The sequence below is a fragment of the Phodopus roborovskii genome, unplaced genomic scaffold, assembly GCF_943737965.1.
Source record: "Phodopus roborovskii unplaced genomic scaffold, PHOROB, whole genome shotgun sequence".
NCBI lineage: Eukaryota > Metazoa > Chordata > Mammalia > Rodentia > Cricetidae > Phodopus > Phodopus roborovskii.
The window spans coordinates 2,500,355-2,525,256 of NW_026125537.1; the positions used below are offsets into that span (position 1 = coordinate 2,500,355).

General features: G+C 44.7%; 1 protein-coding gene across 2 annotated transcripts in view; it reads left to right on the forward strand.

Annotated features, from left to right (window-relative positions):
- Arhgef3 (Rho guanine nucleotide exchange factor 3) overlaps positions 1 to 24,902 on the forward strand; it is a 277,071-nt gene that overhangs the window by 98,401 nt on the left and 153,768 nt on the right. The window contains exon 1 of one of the 2 annotated variants that reach the window (XM_051176746.1): positions 20,955 to 21,075. The exons of the other annotated variant lie outside the window; for it this stretch is intronic. Within the exon in view, the coding sequence (XP_051032703.1) occupies positions 21,025 to 21,075 (51 nt within the window). The 5' untranslated portion in view covers positions 20,955 to 21,024. Of the gene's footprint in view, positions 1 to 20,954; positions 21,076 to 24,902 lie in introns of those variants that run through there. 2 annotated transcript variants of the gene reach the window in all.

The window sequence follows — 24,902 nt, forward strand, 5'->3', positions numbered from 1 at the left end:
GTGGACAGTGCCTTTACCCACTGAGCCATCCTGCTGGCCCCGGGTCCAGCCCTTAAACAAGTCAGTTTGGCCACAGAGCCTGTGTTGTCAGCCGTGTGGTGGATGACAAGAGTACATGATGTGACGTGTACAATGTGAGTGTGTAGTGTGACATCTGTAGCTGAAGTAATTTGTTCATGGTGAAAAGCAAACAAATCATCTGGTTTTTGAAGGGCGATGATATATACATAGAAAAAGTTTGGGAAGCTGTCACTCTTGGCTGACCGTCTGAGATGAATGAGGGCTTCTGGAACTCTTGTGTTGCCTGCATACTTTTTGTCATGTCTGAATTTTCTAGAGAGGAGGTCTATTGTATCCATGATAATTAAAGAAGACCTTCCATAATCAGAATCTTCTATGAGCAAGCAGAGGTATACTTAACCAAGTTAGGGGCTAGAAGACCCTGCCTAAAAGGATATCATAATTGATGTCATACAAGGCCTTTGAAGATGGATAAAATCTGGATATGCAGAAAGGGCCTGCTTGTCCCATGCCCAAAGACATGTCCACATCTTGACCCCCCTTCCCGACTTTTGAGAGCCTAGGGAGGCCACTGTGCATACTTATGCTTGGGAATTTTACTATAGGCTATCTCTGGATAGTCCAGTCTCTGAGTTTGGTGAACAATCCTTGGCTGCTGTAACAGAGGTTTAGGTGCTGAAAACAAGCAATTTGGCTTTGGGGTCAGAGCACCAGACTGAGGACTTCAGACTGGACACATGTCAGCATCAGATCCTATGGGACAGATGATAAAGCCATCTCTTAAAACCCGAGACTTAGTAACAGTATGCACAGTGTCTAGAATAATGCCTTCTATGGAGGCAAATGTGCAGAAAATGTCAGCGCTTTACTACCAAGGTGCCCTCATACCTGACATGAGTGCTTTTTAGAGTTATTTAATAGATGTCTTTTTATGTGAATTGCCCTTTAAAAGGAAAGCTGCCCATGCCCATGCCCATGCCCATGCCCGGTTTCCCTTGAACCCTGCTTTTCTCAGGATTCACGAAGTACAGCAGCCACCTGGATATAGCTGCTGCTCCCTGGGAGGGTAAGCCTTTGTCATCTTGGCTTGCTGACACCAAAACCGTGGCAGGCATAGAGCAGCTCTTTCTTCTTTAGATTCAAGCCTTGTATGTTCGTTTGTTTTGGCCTCTTTCCAGACCTGTTGCATGAATTTGGGTGTCACTTTTACAAATATGCACAATTGAGGCTGAATTACAAAGTCAGCTACATGCTGCCTTTGTTTGTCTTATGTAGGTAACACTTCAATTAATCTTTTGCTAGTTCCACCTGATAAAGGATGCTTGAATGCTGGGCTAATTAGGGAATCATAGTGACAATGGCAAATTGTAAACTGTGGACTGAGTAAAGCACTGTGGTGAAAACCTAATGCCTTGAGTTGATGCCGGGAACCCATGGAAGGCAGGAGAAGAGAACCAGTTGTACAGTTGCCACTGACCTTTACATGTGTGCTAATGTACTCCCCCTGAAATGATAATACATAACAAAAGTTTTAAAAGTACTTTAAAAGTGAATTTAAAAATTTTAAGCAAACAGTCTATATGTGTATACAGACCAAAATATTACCTGAGGGCCGGTCACTCCTCAGGCTCTCCAGGCTCATCAGCCATCTTGCTCTGTCTCAAGTCATGAAGAATTGCCCGGGCTGGCTAATCTGTGCCCTGTCCGACTCTCTGTCCCTAGAGGGGAGATTACAAGTAAGTGCCACCATGCCAGGCCTTTTTTTTTTCATGAGTTCTGGTGGGGGTGTGTGTGTCAAACTAAAGTCCTCATACTTGTACAGCAAGAATTTTAACATCTGATCCCCTCAGCCCAGCAGACAGATCTCTCTCTGTGTGTGTGTGTGTGTGTGTGTGTGTGTGTGTGTGTATGTGTGTGTGTGTGTGTGTGTGTGTGTGTTCTGTCTACATATATACATCCAGGCCAGAAGAGGGCACCAGATCTCATTACAGATGTTTGTAAGCCTGGGAACTGAACTCAGGACCTCTGGAAAAGCAGCCAGTGTTCTTAAGTGCTGAGCTGTCTCACCAGCCCAAGCAGAAACTTCCCCCCTTGCTTTCCTTTCCTCTACTGTGCATATATTTCCCCTCTACCCCCCCCCCCCCGATTTTCTGCATGTGCTAGAACCTGGGAATGGGAGCTCGCCAAGGTTCTGCTCTGGCTTTTTCTTTTTCCTATCTTCTTTGTCACTGCGGTCCATCTGATGGCTCAGACTCATAGTCGCCACTGCTCTTTAAATGTCTGGATCACACTGTTCATTAAATCATCTCAAACACACGGTGAGAAGCAAGGTGTTTGCCCCATATCTCCTCAAAGCTCGAGCAGAAAGCCCCTGGCCCACCAGCCATGCCTGCATCAGGGGTTCAGGGGTTCAGGGGTAGTGAGGCATAGGAACTGGTGCCTGTCACTCAGGAGGTGGAGGCAAGAGGATTATCACAAGAGGCTAGCCTGGTCTATAATAGAAAGCTCTTCTCAACTCCCAGTGTATCCCCACCCCCACCCCTGAGGGAGAGGGGCAAGCAGACAAGACAGACAGACAGACAATCTGGGACAAGTCTGTTTGCTCAGCAGCTACTTTTTGCCAATTAGCTGAAAAATTGCTGTCTGATTCTTGTTTCACTTGTTTTCTGGACAGAAGACACATGGAGCCAGCATGGGCAGGCACTGTGGAGCCACTTGTGGACCTCCTGGATTAGGGCTGGTTTGTGTTTGTGCCTCTGTATATCCACTTCTCCTGAGTCTTGGGTTTACTTCAAGTGTGTAACTAACAACTTGTGTGTCATAGATATTAAGTATCTTTTGCTCTGTTCATTTCTGTTTAGCACATATATTTTACTTACTAGCCATTTATATATACTTAGCATAATATAAAATATTTTCCATTTTTGAAAATGTCTTCTAAGTGAAATTTTCTATAAGTGAAATGTATAAACTCCAAAACCAAAATGTACTCCAGTGTGATTATACACCTGAAATAGCAAAGTCTTTCTCCTTCTCTTGGGACTCTCCATCCATCCAGATGGCACTGGAGGCTTCGGTGTGTCATGTAGTACACCCCTTTGTCCCATCAGCTTGACTGGCAACTGTCCATTGCATGAGTTGTTGGTCTGCTTCAAGGCCTCCAGTTTCTGGTACATCAGCCTCACTGGATCTTCATCGGATATCCTGTGTCTTGGAGATCTTTCGGGTATCATTCCACAGGACCAGTTCTTTCATGTGCTCCAGGGGGACCTAGATGTGGGCCTGGGTATTAGCCAGTCACCCACCTTTGTTCGGTGGCAGAGTCATCTCCCCTAACATGTATGCCCTCAGGGTAGGTTCAACCTCTCCCCAGTGGTGAGGGTAGCCCGTCTCTGTCTCTGTCTCTGTCTCTGTCTCTGTCTCTCTCTCATGCAGGGGCCAGGTCTTTTGCTTGAGTTTTGAGCTCATTGTCATTCTCCAGCTGGGCTCTCTTACCATCAAGCTCTGGAGATCTCCAAGTCCCGGGCCAGTGATTTTTGTGTGGGATTGTTCCTGCCTACTTGGAGGAGACACTGGTAGTAGAACTAGCTGGCTTTGACACTGGAGCAGCAACAAGTACTCTCAGTCGATGACTGCATAGAAGGAACAGCCTGTGTGCCAGAATACTGCTAATGTGCAATGTTAGCCATATTGTCCCCAGGCTTGATTGGATCTAACATCACATTTAGGAAGAAAAAGGGGAACAAGACTGACTGCTTTTTTTTTTTTTTTTTTTTAATGGACAGAGGAGGGTTTGTTTTAAAAGCATAGCTCTAAGTTAAGAGAAGTATAATGATGTATCAGCTATACATTTTGATTTATGTAGGTTCACCTAAACCTTATTGAAGAGGGTGTGTGAGAAAAGTGTATGACTCAGTACAGGTGTTCAGTGACATGTAGCTGCTGTTATCCCTGGTATTCTTCTTGGGGATTCTAGACCATGCCATGAGCCTCTGTATGTGTGCACCCTAAAGCCAAGCAGCAGCTTTCTCTGGGGCTAAGCTGAAGATGCATGAACCATACTTGCTCCAGCAGCAGAGGAGGGGATATTGGGTGTGGTTACTGAAAGGATACACTTGGTTCCTTCCTAGGGGCTTAGCATAAGTATCATTTTTACAATGTGCGTTGTGTTGTCAGCATTTTTATTATGAATAATGACAAACACATGAGAAAGCTGGAAGACAAGTAAGTTGGACACTCGCTGTCTAGAGTCAACAGCTGCTAATGCTTGCTTTACTTCCTGGGTAACTGTAAACATGGTGTGGCTCTATTTTGCTGACACTTTAAAATAATACATTTGTAGATACCATGACTTTATACTTCTAAATACTCCAGCATATAGATGCTTAGACTAAGGAAGCTGGCCATGTTGTTGTTAAATGAAGCAGTGACCAGTGCCCCTATTTCCTATCATTTGGTGTGTGTTCATACCATCCCAGCTGGCTCTTCTGGAAGGCCCCATGAGTCTCTCAGGATTGGCCAGTGCATCCCACCAGAGGTTTTGTGTCCTAGTTTTTATCTAATCAAGGGTAGGAGGTAAATTTTATTCTCAGATAGTTCTTTTGCTCCACACTTTTCATGATATTTTAAAATGTTTTGAAAAGATCAGACCAGTTGCTTACAGATGTGTCTTCTATTCAACTGGTAAATACTTCAGTATCGTGTGTCAAAGTGTGTGTATGTACACATCTACTCTAGGATGTCATTTAACCTATTTTTCTGTCCTCTATTTCTTGTGAGCTGGTAGTTTAGGATAGGATTTGCTTCAGGCTTGACCCCCTGAGGTTGCTGCTGGCCCTCCCATTCACAGGCACAGCTGGGTTGCTTGTTAATCTGAAGCTGGCTGTGCTCAGTGTGGGAGTCTGCTGGGGGTGGCTAGTACTGCAGATTCCTTTCTGGCATTTTAGATGGACCTGGGCTTTTATCCTCAGGATTTTGTCCGTGTGTGTGGCTCTGCTGGGTACTTTCTGCTTTGATTGGCCCATAGCTCAGAGAATTGTCTCAGTTGTCCTAGCTAAGAGTCTTGAAGGAAGTTCTGATTGGTCAGCTCATCTTTCTGGTCTTCACCAGCTGGCTTTTAGTCAGCTCTTGACTGGTTCATCTGTAGCCAGAGAATCAAGTGAAAGTGGGTCTGCCATTTGCCAGTCTGGACAGGTGATCACTTCTCTGAGTCTCCTTGTTGAAATGTACCAGCTTCTTTCGGGGATCAGATTAAACAATTCATGTAAATTTGCCTCAGGTCTGAACAGGCTAGCCCTTTCTTGCCTGGCTTCTCCACTTGGATTCTCACAGTCAGGCAGCAGTGTTGATGGGGCAGGTATTGCTGAGGGGTGAATTACCTGGGAAGAGGACATGTGAAAGACATCCTAACAATGTTTCTAAGTTTCTAGTGTAGAATACCTCCCCCCACCCCCAGTATTTTTCCACTTTTAAGAGATAAAGTCAGACCCTGGGAGACAGAGTCCAGACCGTGCATGCGTGCGTGCGTGCGTGCGTGCGTGCGTGTGTGTGTGTGTGTGTGTGTGTGTGTGTGTGTGAGTGTGTGTGTGTGTGGTCTACCATTAAGACAAAAGAAAACAACATACCTGATACAAGTGGGAATATGTTGGGCATAGACTACTTCTTGTGTTATAAGCTATTAACTGAATTTTAAGTGTAGTCCAGATTCATTGTGGATGTTTCCTGTGTGTGCCTTCTGATAGGTGTTGATTTGTGGTAGTTCACCTGCCCAGGACCGGGGACCTGCTACCTGTGGTCCCAACCCATTATTCTTTATTCCTAACAGATAGGGTAGCCAATACTGACCTAGAATTTGCTTTGTAGATCAGGCTGGCTTCAAACTCACAAGGATTGTCCTGCTTCTGACCCAAGCCTTGGGATTAAAGGTGTTTGTCACCACTCCTGGCTTCCACCTTGCTTTTGAGACAGGGTCTCTCACAGGTCTGCAGTTGGTTTATCAGGCTAGGCTAGCTTGCTGCGAAGGTCCAGGAACCTGTCTCTTGGACTCCCCAGCACCAGGATTATATAAGCACACTCCTGTAAGGAGTACGGTTTCTCTGCCAGCCGCTTGGTCTTGTCCCACCGCCGCGCCAGCCCCAATTAACACACCGAGACTCTGTATTTGATATTATGCTGTTGGCCAGTTACTAGTTTCTTATCGGCTAGCTCTGTGTTAATTATTATCCCATTTCTATATATTTCCACATGGTCTTACCAGCGAGAGGCAGCTGGTGGTTCTAGTCTCTCCAGACTCTCCATGTTGACCCCTCCTTCCTATTTCCTCTTGTCTCCTAGTCCCTCCTATCTTCCTTTCCTATTGGCCAACAGTGCTTTATTCATTAACCAGTATGAGAAACATATACAGAATGACATCTCCCATCACACTCCACCACTCCTGCTTTTTTTATGCACTGGGGATCTAACTCAGGTCTACATACTCAATGACAAAAACACTAACCAAACAGTCCCTGAAAAAATCTTAGTTGTCTTTCTTCACTTAAAGAATTAACCTGTGTTGTAATCAATCACTTCAAATGTAGAGGACTATACATTAAAAACTTGTATTGGGAATTTGTGAGTTGTCATAGCTTTCTGTCACCATGATAGATATCTGAGGTAAACAACTTTTTTTTTTTTTCCTGAAGGAAGGCTTCTTCTGACTCATTGTTTGGCCATGGTTGCTGGCCTGTTCCTGATGGTCCCAGCCTGTAGCAGCACAGGGTATCATGGCAGGGGCATGTTGCAGAGGATGCATCTCACCTCATGGTGACCAGGAAGGAAAGAGGGAAGCCAGAAGGCGAAGGATTACAATGCCCCCCCTCCAAGTACCTAGCTTGTTTCTCTATGTACCGCCTCTCAATAACCCCAGTTTATGTCACAAGCCTTCAGCACAGAGGCCTCTAGGGAACATTTCAATAGTATTGTAGCAGGGGTCACACAGAATAGTTAGTCTCCTAGCATTATTTCTTCATTTCTGTTGCTGTGATAAAATTGCCTGACAGAAAGGAATTTTAGTTTTAGTTAACAGGTCCAGGTTATAGTCTGTTGAGGCACACACTTCTGAAACAGCTTGTCACATCATATTCACTATCAAGAATTGAGAGAAATATATGCATACATACCTACTATGCAACTCACTTTCACAGTTCAGGGCCTAAGCCCAGAGAATGGTGCCGTCCACAGTGGATGGGGCTTCTAATTTAATGAAAACAAATAAGACAGTTGTCACACCCCCCCCCCACATGCCCATGAGCAAACCTGATCTAGAGAACCCTTTATTCTGAATTTCTTTCCAGATGACTCACAGTTGTGTCAAATTGACAATGAAAACTAACCATCATATTTGGCTTAAAAAAAAAAAAAAAAACTTGGGCTGGAGAGATGGTATAGAGGTTAAGAGACTGGTGCACTGGTTGCTTTTCCAGAGGTCCTGAGTTCAATTCCTAGCAATCACATGGTGGATCACAACCATCTGTAATGACATCTGGTGCCCTCTTCTGGGATGCAGAAATACATATATGCATAATAAATAAATAAATCTTTTTTTAAAAAATGCTTTTTGGCTAAAAAACAAAACAAAAAAAAATATACTTTCCACTTCATGGTATGTTGTTTCCCTTCCTGGGACTTGTGTGAGTAGGGTCTAATGTATTTTTTTTCCTTAGGAAGGACTTTTAGGTACCTCTATTAGGCACCAAAAGTTTATTGGTGCCTTCCTAAGACTTTCTTAGGAAGAGAGGGCTTGAGATTTAGACTGGAACACCTTGCAAGTGTTCAGAAGTAGCATTTGCTGCTCTTAAGACATGATGAGGTATTCCAAGGTCTCTTCTCCTAGGCTTTTCCCCATCTTTTAAAAACTGTTCTCATCATTATTTCGAGCGACTAAGAGGCCCCGCACATGTGTCACTAGAATGCTTGTCTTCAGTTCGGGTTGCTCTTTCTCTGACACCTGCAGCTTAGGGTGTGACTTTTCCCTCGGCTTTTATTTTGTCACCCCTGACGAGGTTCATCGAGTTCTCCACTGAGAATGGCACTTGAGACTCATCCCTCACCTCAAAAAAATGCCTTTCCTTCCACTCCTCTGCTTACGTAATGTCTATTTTAGGGTGTTTAGAGCTGTCTAGTTATATTTTGTGTGTAACTGTGTGCTCTTAGTCCAAGACTGCTATAACCCAGTAAGAAGGATTTTTGCTACTGATCTCAAGGGCGGGTGTTAAGAAAGGGCAAAGAAGCCTAAGAAGGCATTAATGGGAGGCAGGGAGAAGGGATTCTAAGTATCTCACTTAATTCTGTTTTAGTAAAAAGCCTCTCCCAGGATTTTGCTCTTATAACTCTTTGCTTTTTGGGTCTTTTGGGGGGTCTGCCACCCATGTCCCAAATAAATCACACACAGAGACTTATTACTTATAAATGCCCAGCCTTAGCTTGGCTTATTTCTAGCCAGCTCTCCTTAACTTAAATTATCCCATCTATCTTTTCCCTCTGATCATTTCCCTTTTCTTCTATATATCTTACTTTCAGTCTTACTCCATTGCTGTGTGGCTGGGTGGCTGGCCGGTTGGGCCCTGGCCTCTGATGTGCTCCTCTTTCTTTTCTATGTTGCTCCTTCTTTTTCTTCCCAGAGTTCTCCTCCTATTTATTCTCTACCTGACAGCTCCACCTATCCCTCTCCTGCCTCACTATTGGCCATTCAGCTCTTTATTAGATCATCAGGTGTTTTAGACAGGCAAAGAATCACAGCTTCACAGACTTAAACAAATACAGCATAAACAGAAGTCACATCTTAAAATAATACTCTACAACACAGACCTGTGCCTGCATTTGTCAGAAGAAATAGCTCAGCTACTAGGATTTCCTCTAAACTGCCTGCTACTCCTCAGTCTTAGCTCTGGGGTTATTTCTAGAACCTAATCACTACTGTCTGGTTTAGAGGAATGAAGAACGGTTTAGTCTGTTTGTGAGCTGTGCTTACTCAGACTCACCAGGCTACTTACAGTTGCTGGTTCACATCTTCTGGCCCAATGGGTTATGGTGGCATGGTGAAGAGCTGCCACAAGCAATTTCTTTTCCACTGTTCATGTGATAACATCGACAACTTGGCTCCAGCCATTAAGAGTTGGTGTGGGTTTGCTACATGGTTTTATTAAAGTGCCTGTCATGTAAGGAAGGTATAACCTGTGACAGGTGAGGAGGTGATCAAGTCCCCAAGAGAACCCTGCCACTGCTGAGAGCTCAGTGAGCAGATGACCCAGCATCAGGAATATAGCCACTGCATTGGGCTGGTCATTCGAAGTGGGTGCTGGTGGATAAAGGCAGGATGACCTTGAACTTCTGATCCTTCCATCTTCTAGACATTGGGATCATAGGTGGTCACCACTATGCTCAGTTTCATGTGGTACTGGGAATCAAACCTAGATATGCTAGGTGGTCAAATGTTTGTCATCTAAACAAGGTTTCCCTCCGGTAACTGTCATCTTTTGCATTAGCTAAAGGAGATCACTCAGAAGTCTTGAGGCTCTCATGAGCTGTAAAGACACGTATGCTCTAGTTCATTTTTTTTTGCTTTTAGAAATTACCTTTTATTGCCATTGTAGAACCAAGGAAATACAAATTTGAGGAGGAGATGATCTTCTCAAGCCCCTGTATGTCTCCTTGCTTGGTTCTCAGAATGCTCTCCATAGAGTTGGAGAAGCATGACCTGAGGCTGGTTAGAGTTGCAGAGCTCTGCCCTGCCCAAATCAGTGTCCATACTTCACAGAGGTCTATCCTTTCCAAATCAAGGGGCATTGTTTCTAGTATGTACAGAATAGACTTTCACTGACCATGATGGGGTTAGCCTGTGCTGCGCTGGCCAGCAAGGCTACCTCACTTAGACATGGGACTCTGGTAAGACAGCAGTTTGTGGTAAAGGGGAGGAAGCCCACACTACCCTCTCATTGGGCCCACATGTGGTCTAATGCATTTCCTGCCTGAATGCATTTCCTGCCTGGGTTGCTTTATCGGAGTGTCCCTGCCTATCCACAATCCTACCTCTTCCTCGTCATGCCACAGACACATTTGGCCTCTCTGGAGTTTACATATCACTTCACCCCCTGTCACTTCTAAGTGTGTTTTGGAAGCATTGTTTTCAAATGGCGGTTTGCTGAGGGCAGAGGCCATTTTCCAAGCCCCATGAATCTGTTACTCACCATGTGTCTCCACATAATGTGAGATTCAGGCTGAAGGTAAGCAGAGCTCACATGGAACCTTGAACACATTGTAGACTTTGAGAAGGCATTTCAGAGCCCATGTCCATAGGTCCTGAGTGGAAGCAGGACATTTGCAGATGCTGCCACTAACAAGCTCTGTATCTATGGACCAGGGACTCAACCTCTCTGAACCTCAGTGTCCTCCAGTTACTGCCTCTGAAGTTGCCATGATGATGGACAGTCATGATGCAGCCAAGCATTCCACATAGTGCCTGATATGCAGAAGTCCTTCCAAACAAAGAGGCATTTCTGTTTATTGCTTGTAGGTGCCAGAAGCGTATTAAGTGTCTGTGATGAAAAAACAATTCCTTGGCATCCAATGGCTGACTCTGTTGCTGCAGAGAGGCTTGTAGGTCCTCTTCATTGTGCTGTGGCTTGGCTTGCACACTCAAGGTCAGATTTCCTGCAGGTCAGACTGGCTGAGTGTTCTATGGTAGTTATTTAATATCACAGAGGTTTGGATTTTCTCATAGTTGTATGAGATTCAAGGAGCTGTTGAGAAAGTTTCTGTGAAAATGCATACATGACACCAGAGCTTGGCACAGTGTGAGAAGTTGCTATTGTTTCCCCTCTATGGAGACCAGGAAATCCAGGTCCTACACAGTAGGTGACTCTCCCAAGCCTTTTGTCATGTGTGGCAGCCCAGACATGAGGGTCTGTGTTATGTAACTTCAACATTGTACCTATCAATAACTCTACCAACATTCCCCAGGTATCTGTTCTTGGGGTTCTCTTCTCAGTCCCAACCACATTTTTTTGAGGGAGGGTCTCATGTATCAAGCTTGTCTCAAACTCACTCTGTAGCCAAGGTTCACTTTCAACTTCTGATCCTCCTGCCTTTGCTTCCTGAGTGGTAGAATTACAGACCTGTGCCATCATACCCAGTTTATGTGGTACTGAGGATTGAACCTAGAGCCTAGCACATGCTGGGTGAGCACAGAGAACCAGATCCCAGCTCAAACAAATTCTTATATTAGGTTAAAGCAGGTGATAATAAAACCATGATTACTATATTATAGAATGCTACCTATTATGTTTAATGAACACATGTCTTATTATATATAATGATAATATATGTGTATGTGTGCCCATACACTAACACCAGCAATATCTGTTTATACAGTTTTATATTCCTATTAGAAGTAGCCTAGCCATTGTCAATACTCACAATGATTGTTTTCTGTTTGTTTCTTTGTTTTCAAGATAGGTTTCTCTGTGTACTCTGGCTGTCCTGGAACTTGCTTTGTAGACCAGGCTGGCCTCGAGCTCACAGAGCTTCCCCCTTGCACCACTACACACCTCCTAATGACTCTTTATTGTGGCAAAGCAGCCCTACATTCACTAGCCAGGCTGTGCCATTGGTCTTGTTGACTGTTGAGATTTCCTCTTAGAAAACGGTAGGACCTTTACCTGGGATTCCATTTGCTCCTTCCAGCTATTTCTATGCAGTTCTGCCCTTATTGGATGCAGCCTTCAATGGGTGAGTTGGGTGTTCTATGAAGTGCTGGCATATGTAGGGAGGGTTGACTGAAGGGGGCTACATCTTTGTGGCTGTGGGGAAGCCATCATCCATGCTGAGGAAATATGTTTGAGTGTAGCCGCTTTCAGGTCACTGTTATAGGGAACTTACCCTTGCTCTGGGAGCCTAGTCACCCCCTTGGCTCCCAGGTGAACTCTAGTGGAATCCTACTTTGGTTTGCCATTGTCTCTTTGTAAGGAGGAGTAGACATTGTTACTCTTCCCCAAGGAAGCACCTCAAAAAACATCAGAGAGGGTCATGGTGGGGTCTCTTCCCTCAGTCCCCAGATGTCCATTTGGCTTAGGAGGCCCTTTGTGTCCCAGCTACACTCTTAGCAAAATAGCAGGCAACTTTTGCTTTTAATTATGACATGACTGGGTCTTGTTAGCAGGTACAGGAGTCTTGACTGGGATAACTGTCATTATCAAAAAGCAGGTGGCTCTTGGTTTTCTTCATGAACCAGCCATTTCAGAGCTCTGTGTAGCCTCACATCATAAGAGGTATACTTTTGGAAGGATGACCTTGTCTGGCTTCTTCTTTGGGAAAGGGGAGTCAGGAGATGTAGAAATGGAACTTTTTTTTTTTATTGTGATTATGGTTTCTGGCTTTTTAGCTAATGCAATTATGTCCATGGTTTTTAAAATGTAGAGGAAGTAACTGCCAATCCTACCGGTATTAGATCAATATTAAGTATTATATATCCATGCCATTGTTCTTGGCAAAAATGAGTTTCTGTCTGGTCATGTAGCTACTCTGAACCATGCACGCTGGTTTGTTTCTTTTATCACAATGCCCTCAGCTACAGTCTGAATTCTTTACAGGCCCTTGACTAACTGGCTTCCTCAATGAGCCATACTGTCACTTTCCCTCACTCTCTCTTTTGTTTTGACCCCCCCCCCCAACCTAGCAGTGCTTATATATATATATCTGACATCCCACTGAAGGCATTTCCCCTGGGGAGAGCCTGAAACTATCCCTGGCTTCTTCAGGCTGGAGTATATATAGGTTCAAGGTCCCAGCACCTGTGCCACAACTGGTGTTGGCTTATTGTCTGAGGGAGTCCTGTAGTGAGAAGCCCCTTGTTCATCTCTGTCAAACCAGCTCACAGGGCAACTTCCCCTAACCTTTCTCTGCCTAAAGCGTGCCTGTGGTCTAGGGATCTAAAAGCAGAGTGGCTTCGCCTACCATCTGGCAGGTAGAAAAGCCTAGGGAGTGGTGTGTGCTATTGTTATCTGAAAAGAATCACAGGATGTAGAGGATTCTGCACAGAAAATCAACAGGTATCTTGACCAAGAAGAAGAGTTGGGGTGTGGAGGTAGTCCTTTGGACAGCTTGGTCAGGAAAGTTCTCCCACGAGCTGATATTGCACAGTGAGGATGTTGCTGCTGCTTGAGGAGCTGGAGTGGAGCTTTCTGGGGAGGAGTGGCAGATGCAAAGACTCAGAGACAGGAAGGAGCAGGCTGAGAAACAATGTGTGACCTCAGACAAGGAAAGTAGGAGATAAGATCCCAGAGGAGGAATTACAGCCAACTGATGCAGGGCTTAAGGGCAAGAGAAGTGTGTATGAGAGAAGCCCACTTGGTCCTGGAACTTAGAATAACTCTGTGCACTTGATTTCTGGACTGCCTCACTGAACTGTGTTCAGGAATTAACCCCTTAGCAATAAGCAGAAAGTGAATCCAGGGTAGCTCAGGGAGACTTGGAAGGCTCAGGGAACCAGGAACAGTCCCAAATAACACCTTTAAGGATTCAGGCATTATGCTGGCCTGCCCCTGTCACCTGGAAGAATGCACTCAGGGAGTGCCCTGGTCAGCCCAGGGTTCCATGGTTGTATAGTTTGCAGTAGATGCAAAGGACCCCTTTAAAAGACAGACCCCACCCACTCTCTTTCCCTCTCTTTCCTGCTGTTCCCCTGAGGCAGCCAGGACTTTTCCTGTCTCCCTTTTCTCTTCTGTCCTCTCTCTGTCTCTGTGCCTCTTTACCTCTTTTCTCTTTCCTCCCCTGCCCTTCCCTTTCTAATAAAACTTCTCACTCATGCTCTGTCTGCCTGGTGTGTTTGTCCCTCTCCTTGGTCACCCTTGCCTGCCATGAAGAACGCCAAGGTTCCGCGCTGCTTGGTGGGGAAGATGCCACTGTTATACCACTGGTAATAGAACATGGCTGCCAATCTGCCCTTACAGCCCCCACTTAATGATGTTCCCATTACCCACACAGTGCCAATTCTGCGGGGTCCTGGCTGCCCAGCCCCCCAGCTTACCTAGGGGTAGGATGAGAAAACCTGGTGGGCTGAGCCTAGCTAGTGCTCTGGTGCTCTGTTTGCAAGGAAGACTGGGAAATGAGTGGGTGGTGCTCTTACATTCGGGTTCTGGTTTCTGAGCTGGGGACTCTACAGGCCCAGGACTCCACACACACACAGACACACACAGACACACACAGACACACACAGACACACACAGACACAGACACAGACACACACACAGACACACACACACACACACACACACACACACACACACACACACACACACACACACACAGCGCGCCATGGTTGTTAGAGATGTCTCAGGCCTTGAAGGTTCAGCCTGGAATCATACAGCTTCTTCAGAGTGCATTGAGTGGGTGGTGGAGCTCTGAGAATATCTCTGACTGTTTTCTTCCTGGCCAATGATAATTTAAAAAACAGCCTTGAATTAGGAGACAACTATTTCTCCCTGGGATGAGAGGCCCGGAGCTGTGTTTGTGCAGGTGTAGGGGTAATGCATTTCCCTGTGTTTATCATAGATCTGCATTCCTGCTGGAAATGCCCTGGCTATTGTCAGCCCTCATAATTAGTTCTTGTTAGAGCCGCATGGGCTGTATTGTCTATCTGCAGTTCTTCAGCAGAGTTTATTGTTTATGTATGTGGTCTCCAGGAAGCTACTTTCGGAAATCTCTGCCTCACCAGGAAGTCTCTCTTAAAGGTACAGAGTCCTGGGAGAGGCCTGGATGGGAGCAGGTGCTGCACTCCTAGTCAAAACTTCACTATCCCTTAGGTAGGAGATTGAACCTTTTCCCAGCATCCCATTGGTTTGGTGATTCCTTTATGATTTTGATTTAAGGGGGTGAAAGTAACAATTTTATTCTTCAGATATACTCAAACACACCTTTTAATTCTTTTTAAAGGAAAAAAGTATTTTACTGTTGTACATCCAAGGGAATGCTCTGATTCATGGGGACAGAGTACTTCTTAATATCTTGGTATTCTCTTAAAGGCATTTTTGTAGAACTTTTCAGATGGACACAGTAATGTTAGAGATGACATTAAAAACTAAATACACTCAGGAGGCTGAGGCTATAGCATTACACGTTCTAAAGCCATTCTGGACTGTCTCATTAGACCCAATCACAAACAAAAAAACTCAAAGCAAATAGAACTATAAATGAAAAAAAATCGAGATTTCTTCTCTTTGAAAATAAAGAAATTACTTTAGCTGGTAGTTGGTGGCAGCACACACCTTTAATCCCAGCACTTGGGAGACAGAGGCAGGTGGATCTCAGTGAATTTGAGGCCAGCCTGGTCTATATAGTAAGTTCCACGATGAACAGGGCTATTATACAGAGAAACCCTGTCTTGAAAGAAAGAAAAAGAGAGAGAAAAGAAAGAAATACTTTTATTAAATTTTAACAGAAAAATTTAAACCTATACAAAAATAGAATGTGATGATCTGTGGTATCCTCCTATCTTTTGATCTGCCTTTACACACAGGTCAGTTAGTGCCCTGTGGCCCTTTCTACACATTGTTGAGGAATGAAGGCATCATTATGTGTGCTTTGCACATGAGGAAACTCAGGGTACAGGAAGTGAAAAGTAGCGCGTGGCCCCCAAACTCATTTTAATGCTGTCCTCTTCCTAGCCCAGCCAGCCAGTTGCCGTTAGAGTTACAATAAGGAGGAAAGGACTGACAACATGGCTTAGCAGGTAAAGGGACTTGATCCCAAGAGTAAGTGCTGGGTTCCATACCCAGAGCCCACATAGAGGAAGAAGAGAACTGACTGCCCTATATGGGTCAAGAAACACACACACACACACACACACACACACACACACACACACACAAATAAAAGTGTCATAATTGTTTTAAATATATCTGAAAAACAGAGGAGAAACTTGGTAATAAAAATTATTTTTGTTTTTGTTACTTATCTTAACCCAGAAAATTAAAGTGTAGCATTGTTTGTCTGACACAAGCAAATCACTTCTTGAAATCCTCCTGGTCATTCAATGTAAACTTCAAAACCACCACCCCTGCCCCCATATTCAGACTTTAACACTGTAACTGGATTGGGCAGGATAATGACAAACAGTAAATCTCACTTCCAAGTTAGGAAGTTTCCTAGCTGATAGTGATCTTTTGTGTAAAACTTTGTCTCTTCCAAAGAATCAGGGTAGAGGTCAGTAACCCACAAGTGTTTCACTTTTGACTGACAGGCTAACCAAGAGGAATTGATAGTCCCTGGGGAGAGCTGCATGAAGGGGGCTCATGTTTCTTGTAAGTCGTAAGTCAGACAAGCTTGTTTGCAGTGGCTCCAATGTGCTCCATGGTCATTCTTGAGGCTGCTCATGGTTGCAAGAACTGCATGCCTGCCAGTGTCTGTGATTCAGCTGTCACCAGGAGACAGCCTTCCTTTCTTCAGATCCACTTAGTAGAGTGGTTAGCTGTGCATCTATAATAGTATTGTGTTGCTGTGACCACATCGGACAGAGACAACATAAGGAAGGGAAGATTTTGGTTTTGGTGTACTGTTTCAGAGGGTTCCAGTCCCTTGTGGTAAGGAAGGTCCAGGACAATCACTTAGTTCAGGACAGTGGAAGCATGCAATAGAGGCTGTTCAAGTCCTGGTGGACCAGGAAGCAGAAGGGGAGGACTGGCTGAGACAGCCTAAGAGCTACCCTGCCCCTAGTGGTCTATTTCCTTGGTTTGGGTTCTGCAAATTCCCAAAATAGATTTATGGGGGCTGTTTCAGACTCAAGCAAAAACAGTGTCGGTTGCCAAATAATGTGAGGAATTTGGTTATAAAGGTTCCGATTTGTTTAAAGAGAGAGAGAAAAAAAATACTGTACACAAATAATTGCTCAAAGTAAAACTGGCAAGATAAGCCCAGAAGAATAGATGTGTTGGCAGTCTGTAAAGACTTCATGCCAAAGCACTGTTTATTTTTAGTTCTTGTGCTGAAACATACATGAAGACTTTTGTTATTGTTGTTGTTGTTGTTGTTGTTGTTGTTCTTGACCTTGGGCAGCCAGGTCTGTTCCCAAATTCTTTTCATCATTTTGTAATCTTGTTGGTCTGGGGCATTGAGCAGGGCTTGGTCTGAATGTCTTGAGTTGAATCAGCTGTGTCCCGTTCGTTGGTCCTGACTTTGGGTGGCATCTGGAGACCTGTCCCCTACTCAGAACCAGTAATAAAGCAGGCAGAGCAGCTGTCCAGGTTCAGTTTATAGCTGTGAAGAGTAGAAACAGACATTCAATGAGGGGATTTGACCCCAAGTAAGCACCCATGCTTGACATGCTCTGCAGTTCTCAATTCTCACCGACTGGCTATGTGTGACAACTCTGCCAATATGACACTACCACAGAGACCTGTGGTTCCTCCCTCTAACCATAGCAGAAAAACTTGGTTTTCCCTCTTTGTACCTGAATTTGGCAACAATCCCAGAAACCTAAGGTCTATGCAATACTTTTCCGATGTTGGAATGTTGGTTAAATCAATGGGTAATGGTTTTAAATTTTGGTCACCTTTGGCATCCCATTTTTCTTGAGTTTTCTTCCCCCTTTTTGATTCGATACTACTCAGAATTATGGTAACTTCAGGTGCCAGGTGGACATGATGGTCACAATTTTAAGACTGTCTTCTAAAACTTCAGCTTTTGTGGTGTGTTTGGTGTCCCACATATATTTAAAGAAGGGATTTTGGAGTTTCACATGGAAAGACAAATCACCATAATTTGCTAATTTTCTTGTCCCCTCCCTCCCTTTTGTTGACCACTTCTCTCCCCCATTCCCCTACCCCCTTTCTTCCCCCCTCCCCCCCCCCCCCCCCCCCGTCCCTCTGTCCCCCCTTCCTGCCTTTCTACTTCATCAGTCTTATTCTGGAGAGCAGCCTGGTCGTTCAACTCGAGATCCTCTTACTTCCTCCCCAGAGTACTGGGTTAACAGGCAGGAGTCACAATACCTAGTATTTGCTACCTTTTTTTGTTTATTATTTATCAGTGTGTGTGTGTGTGTGTGTGTGTGTGTGTGTGTGTGTGTGTGTACTGCAGGAGTTCTAAATGTTTCCCCCAACTGACCTCTGCCACCTAGGCCCTGTGATGAAGGGTTGGTGTTAAAACACCAACAATTGTGCAGGGCTATGGTGGCACACACCTTTAATCCTAGCACTTGGGAGGAAGAGGCAGGTAGATCTTTGTGAGTTGGAGGCCAGCCTGGTCTATAGAGTGAGTTCTAGGCTACACAGAGAAACTCTGTCTCAAAACAAAAAAATAAAAACAAACAATATTGCAATAGTCATGGCTCATGTGTTTCATGAGCTAAGTGCCCAGCATTGACAACAGTGAGAATGGACCGACAGCTACAAAGTCACACTTCAAGCCTGCTGGGGGCTGGGTGAACTGTGCAGCAATCCAGTGAGATCCTGAAAATGCATTATGACGTGAACGATGCCCTGGGTGTCAAATAAAAGGCTTGTGCTGTTCAACAATGTTGTTGTCCTGTTTCTAAAAAAGAAGTGGGTGACAGAAAAGACCTTGTTACACCCAGAAGTTCAGGTGTGTCTTGGGACCAGGAAAAATCCAAAAGAATTGCCACCGTATATTCCATACAGATGCCCTTGGGTCAGATCCAGCCAGCACTGTGTTGTGCGACCACTGACCATCATTGTGAGTACAGTGATGAACAGTTGGCAGATCGTAAACTTTGGTTCTAACCAGATTACCTCTGGCAAAGGAGAATTGTAGCAGAACCCTTGGAAAGATGCATTTTCCTTTTGCCTTTATTCTGTGTGGCTTGACCATATTACTTGTCGAATTGAAAAGCATATTTGAATCGGGGTTAGCCTCTCCGATTCCAGTAGCGAAAACTCCAGTTCCTTTATGGGCACACATGTTGCAGCTCCAAATGAATGTTGTTGCAGGTCAGGCACTTCTTAACAGCTTTCTTGGGGTGCTGTCTTCACAGACCCATTTTGTTACTGGGTGGGAGCAGCTGCAGAGGAAATGGCTGTGAGCTGACCTTTCCTTCCTTTTGGCAGGCTGGGCTGCAGTCCCTGCCAGGGCATCTGTAGACTTCCTTCTCTCCCTCCTTCCTTCCTCTTCCACCACTACCTGCCTGCCCTGGAGCTCAGTCAGATTTACCTATCCCATGAAATGCTTTTGGTCCTCATCCCTGTTCTGTCAGTAGCTGGAAATTTGAGTCAGCCTAGGGTTAGTGGATGTGAGTGGTCCACCCCTCCACTGAAACGAACCAGACCATAGTGTGCTCTGATCAGCTCACATGTCCCTTGGATGCTCACCAGGGTAAGGCTAGCTTTGGGGATTGCAGTTCTTGGAAGCTGCTTCCCCACAGATCTTCAAGAGAGGAGGGGCTGGGTTTAAAGACTGTTCCAGGGATTCTTAGGGGATTACCTTTCATTCTTTAGCTGGGTTGCCACCCAAGAAGGTTGTTGAGGGACCTGTGGAGTTCTTCCTGTTGGGTCTGGAGCAAAAATCCTTCTCAGTGAGGTATTAGGCTTAGAAAAGGAGAATCTCAAGGGCCATCTGGCATCCACATTTGGCAGACACCGAGCATCTCCTGGGTGCCAGCCCTGAGGGGGCTCATGCTTGTCTTTTACTCAGGAGCATTTTGACAGTAATTACACTTCCTTCTTCCTTCAAACAAATGCACCTGCTCATCCTCCATGAAGTATGAGGAGAATGAACCTGTCCAAACCACCTCTGGACATATCCAAGTGTTTGTAACACTTTCTAAGCATCTTGGGGTTGGTTCTAAACTTCCCTGGTATGGCCTGGTTTTTGTCCAGTACCCTTCCCAGATGCCTGTGTCCTTTGCTCTGAGAGTTCTTCTCAAATTTTGTTCCCATTGAAATTCCTTTTTTGGGCTTAGTTTATTCTAAGCTCCCTCTTTAGTGTGTGTACGCGCGCTTGTGTTTTCCTGGCAGAATGAAGGGGCTAGCCTTTCTCATAATCCCTGAAGTTAAACCTTGGACTGAGTCTTCTTCTGTTAGATCAGTGTCTTGTCCAAATAGACTGGCTCTTTATGCTGGTCTCCTGAACTGTGGCATACATCTTTGTAGCGAAACATTACATTTAAGAAGATTTTTACAAATAAATTCTGCCTTCTTGGGCACCTTAAAAAATAATGGAGAACTGCACTGGAGTGAAATCTCCTTGGGCTTGAGACCTACAACATTGTGCAGAGAGTGGTTGTACTGACTTAGTGTGCTCTTCCAGGCTGTGTAGGTCATAGTGATACTATCTATTTTACCCAAGGGAGTCTAGATTTTATAAGAGCCAGAGGATGGGTGTGCATATCAATGAGACCTTTAGTTTATAAAATGAGAAGTACCAGCCCCGAGTTACTTCCATTATAACCATGAGGAGAGCAGGAAGCCCCTGTGATCCTGGACAAAACACCAAAAGGAGGGCCTCCAGAAGCAGCTCTTTGTAAAAGGCACTGGAGGGAAGATGCCAGATTTGCCCAAGTCAAAAGAAAGCAACGGATGGGTGTGTGGTTACTTTTAAGTCGTGGCACTGTGTATGCTCTGTGTCTTAGACAGGACAAGAAGTTCAAGGAGACTATTTGACTGTCTGTACCCAAAGCTGGCCTTCCAGCTCTAGTGATGCCTCCTTATAGAGCTCCGCATGGCAGGCAGCACATCCCAAGGGCTGCTGGGACATCCCACATGGCTTGCTTCTAACAAACCCTAGAGATTGGTGCGCTTTTGAATGCCAAAGCTAAGAGTGCTCGAAAGAGCAGCTGTAGCAGCAAAGCAAGGAAACTACCAGAGGCGGGGAGCCCTAGGCTGGTGCTCTCGGCTTCTGACACTTGTAACGGATGGCCTCTGTCACTTCCTGTCATGCAACTCAAGTGGCGGGGAGGAGTTCCCTCAGGGAAACCATGCTCACACAGCTCAGCTGCAGTTAGCAGCCAGGGCAGCAGGGTGGATGAGGTCGGAGCGCCCCATGGTGTGGTGCTGCTTCTTTCTCCGTGCACAGGTAGGTTCCCCATTGTTCCCGAGCTGGGGATGGGTGTTCTCAACTCTCAACCAAGCCTCCATTGGTGCCAGAACCTGAAGCGTGGGAGGGTGCAGTAGTCTTCTTATGATTCAAGTTGTGTGGAGAGCTATGATTAAAAAACAAAACAACAACAAAAATAGACCCTGGGCGATGGAGCCAGCCTCCTGCCTCTTTAGGTGTGGTCAGGAAGGAGTTGTGTGGGGCGGTTAGGACTGCGGTTGCTGCGTGTGTTTGCAGTGGGAGCCAGGTACATCACCAGCAGCTGTGATTGGAGGAGAGCAGGTGGAGGACTGGTCACCATCTGTTCTACCATGACCCAGCATTTTGATCTTTTTACAAGAAACCCACATCAATTAATGGGACAAATGGGTCCTACCTTCTCTTCTGATGTTTGCATCTCAAGATGGACTTCCAAGTTCACCTTCTCTACTTTGGGTTTAGAATGGCTGAACTCAGTTTGGAAGCTCACTAAGTTCAGAGCCACCCTTTTGTAGGTTTCCCTAAGATGACTGTCATATTTAGAGGGTGTTGGTCACTGAACAGGTGAGACCAGACTGGCACCAGTGAAGACTCCAGGCCCAGATTGTTTGGGAATGAGCAGCTAGAAACAGTTTGTTTCTGAGTTGAAGAATGGTTCAGAGTCCCAAAGCTTACTCTCCTGTCTCTTTAATTTACTTGTTTGGGGTATCTGTTGATGTTTTATAGAAGCTAAAGCTACCTTTTAAAGGAAAATCCCATCACTTGTTCTTGTCTTATCAGAATTACATCCCCTGACTAATTATTGCAATCCTGGTTCCATTTCCTGTACAAGACTATTACAGGATGGGTTTTGTTTTTTTTTTTAAATTGTTTTATTGTGGTAAAATTCATGCAACATTTGATTTTCCACTGTAAACATTTTAAGTATATAAAGTTCAGTGATATTAAATACATTCATAATGCTGTATGCCTATTGCTACCATCCATCTCCAGATCCCATCTCATCCTGTGAAAGTAGAACTGAGTCTATTGACCAGTACTCCTGTTCGCTACCCCCTGGTAGAAGGCACCTACCATTCTACTTCCTGTCTCTCCTGTGTGCTTGTGTGTGAGGGTGTGTATGAGTGTGTGTGTCTATGTATGTGTGTATGTGGGGGGGGGCAGAGGTCAACATGAGGTGTCTTCCTCAATTACCACCTTATTAATTTTTAAAATTTGTGTTCATTATTATTGTGTGTGTATACATGGCATATGTGTAGGCATATTTGCACAGCTCACATGTGGAAGTTGGAGGACAACTCTTTTGTGGATTCTGGGGATCTAACTCAGGTCCTCAGGCTTGTACTGCAAGCACCTTTGTCCTGTGAGCCATCTCACTGATCCTCTACTATCTTTTGAGAGACATGGTTTCTTGCTGAGCTGTAGTTGGCCAATCTGAGCAGACTGACTGCCAGCAAACTCCAGGGATCCTCCAGTCTATGCTTTCCTAGCTCTGTGATTACAGGCCTGGATACCACCATGCCCAGCATCATGGTGGTGATGGGGATTTAAATTCAGACCCACATACTTGAACAGCATGTACTTTATCACCTGAGCCATCTCTCTATGATTTTGACTGCTCTAAGCATTTTCAAGTTGAGTCAAACAGGATTTGTCTTTCTGTAACTGGATTGTTTCACAAAATGTCCTCAGGGCTCATCCATGATGTAACATGTTTCAGAATTTTCTCCCTTGAGGCTGAATAGTATTCTGTTTTGGGTATGTGCCACATTTTGCTCACCCATCCATACTTTACTGGCCCTGGGTTGCTTACATGTTTTAACATTGTGAACAATTCTGTTACAAACATAGATGTACAAATATGTCTTTGAAACCCTACTTTCACTTTCTAAGGGTCTGTACCCCAAAGTGGAATTGCTGGGTCATAATTAATGAATGTTTCAGGAGCCATTGCTCAGTTTCCACAGCATCTATGCTGTTCTCCATCTTTCCTGAATCATGTAAGGATCCCAGTTTCTTTATATCCTTGTCAACACTTACTATTTTCTGTTTTTGTTTGTTATGTGTCTCTTTTTGTGTTTATCTAATGCTGGTGGTATGGATGTTTTCATATACATTGTTGGCCATTTGTACATCTGTGGAGAAACATCTCATGTCCTGTGACCATTTTTTAATCATGTTGTTTGATTTTTGTTGCTGAGTTTACAAATTCTCTTTGTATCCTGAATATTTATCCTGCCTGGTATATGTGTATATATACATATAATAATATGTTAAGATTTTTCCTATCTTATGGTTTCTTTTGAATTCTACTGATCCTGTACAAACCTTTTTTTTTTATCCTGTCATGTGATTTGAGTAAGTTTACTCTCTCCTCCAACTCACTACCCCAGTTATTTGCTTGCTTAATGAAGAATGACTTTTGAGCCTTTGAGACATGGAAATTAACATTTAAAATTATCTTATATAAATGATATTAACAATGATGTTACTATAGTACTATAAGGATTGGCTATTTTATTTCCATTTTCCAGATGGGAAAACTGAGGTTTAGGGAAGTTAGTTTTCCCAAAGTCTGTTAGTGGGTGTGTGGGTTGGGTTTCAAATGGAGGCAGAATAGAGACAGAAATGGCATCCTTTGCTCTTAGGCAGGATGTGGTGACTTTGAAGCTGGGGCCCTGCCCAGGTATCCTACCATGTATACTGTCTGAAGGACTTACTCTCCAGTGCTCTGTCAACTTGACCATTTTGGTGGTTTGATGTGGTTCAGTTACATGAGTAAGAATGTTCATGACAAGTCACTTTCTCTGGGCCTCAGTTTCCCTACCTCTCAAATGTCATTGTCTCAAAACTCATTTCAGGTCTGATATGAGTCTGAGGCATGCAGATATGTCGTATCAAAGTAAAGCCTGGCTTTTATGTCTGTCTCAGTTCACAAGTAATCAAATTGTGATGGGCTAACTGACGGATCTTGGAGATACTATGGAGTAAATTTTGATTTCTTATCTCTGAGATTCTCCAGAAAAGGCTGTGGAGAAGTTGTGGTTGTGGGAGGGCTGATTTGGCGCTGCTTCCTGAATCCTTTCAAGAGTTCTTCGGTCCATCTCAGACTGGTCAAAGTAGTTCTGTGTCTGTGGAGAGTCAGCAGGGTGGGAAGGTTCAGGGCATGGGCTTTGGAGCTCTGCTTGGCTATCGTGCGGCAGAAGGTGTGCTGTGATACCTTCCCTGATTCCAAGTTCTCTGCTGTGAAATAGAAACAATACTGCCCGCCTTCCTGGGTTCTTGAGAGACAACTGAAATAGCTCATGGTGGTGGTACTACTCCAGGCCTGCACTCAACAGATATCACCAGGTCCCAAGTTGTACTAACTTGAGAATGTATGGGTGGCTACCAGAGAAGTAAATGGTTTTATACTGGATATTTGCTAAGAGGCTGAGTAGCAATATTGCCAGAGAAAAGAAGCCTTACTTGGTATTCAAGGACTTGGCAGCAACAGGGCTCTAAAGGCCCTAAGCCCTGGGGTAAATGTGATCTTGGCTTGATTTTGTAGAGGGAGCGAGGCAGCATATTCCATGCAAGGGCTTCATTTAAAGCCCCTCCTCTAGCCTTCCCAGGCCTGCACATGGGAACCACAGGAGGGGAAGGACATTCAGAGCTGGTTCTGAGGGAGCCTTCCCGAAACAACACTCAGATGCGTGACTCACAAGGGACAAAGTCGGGGTGGTGATGACCACAGCCTACTGGGACAGAAACAATGGGTGGCTCTGGGACCTAAATATAGATGGTATGGATGTCATTTGGGGAAACAGGTTCGCTTTACCGGCTGG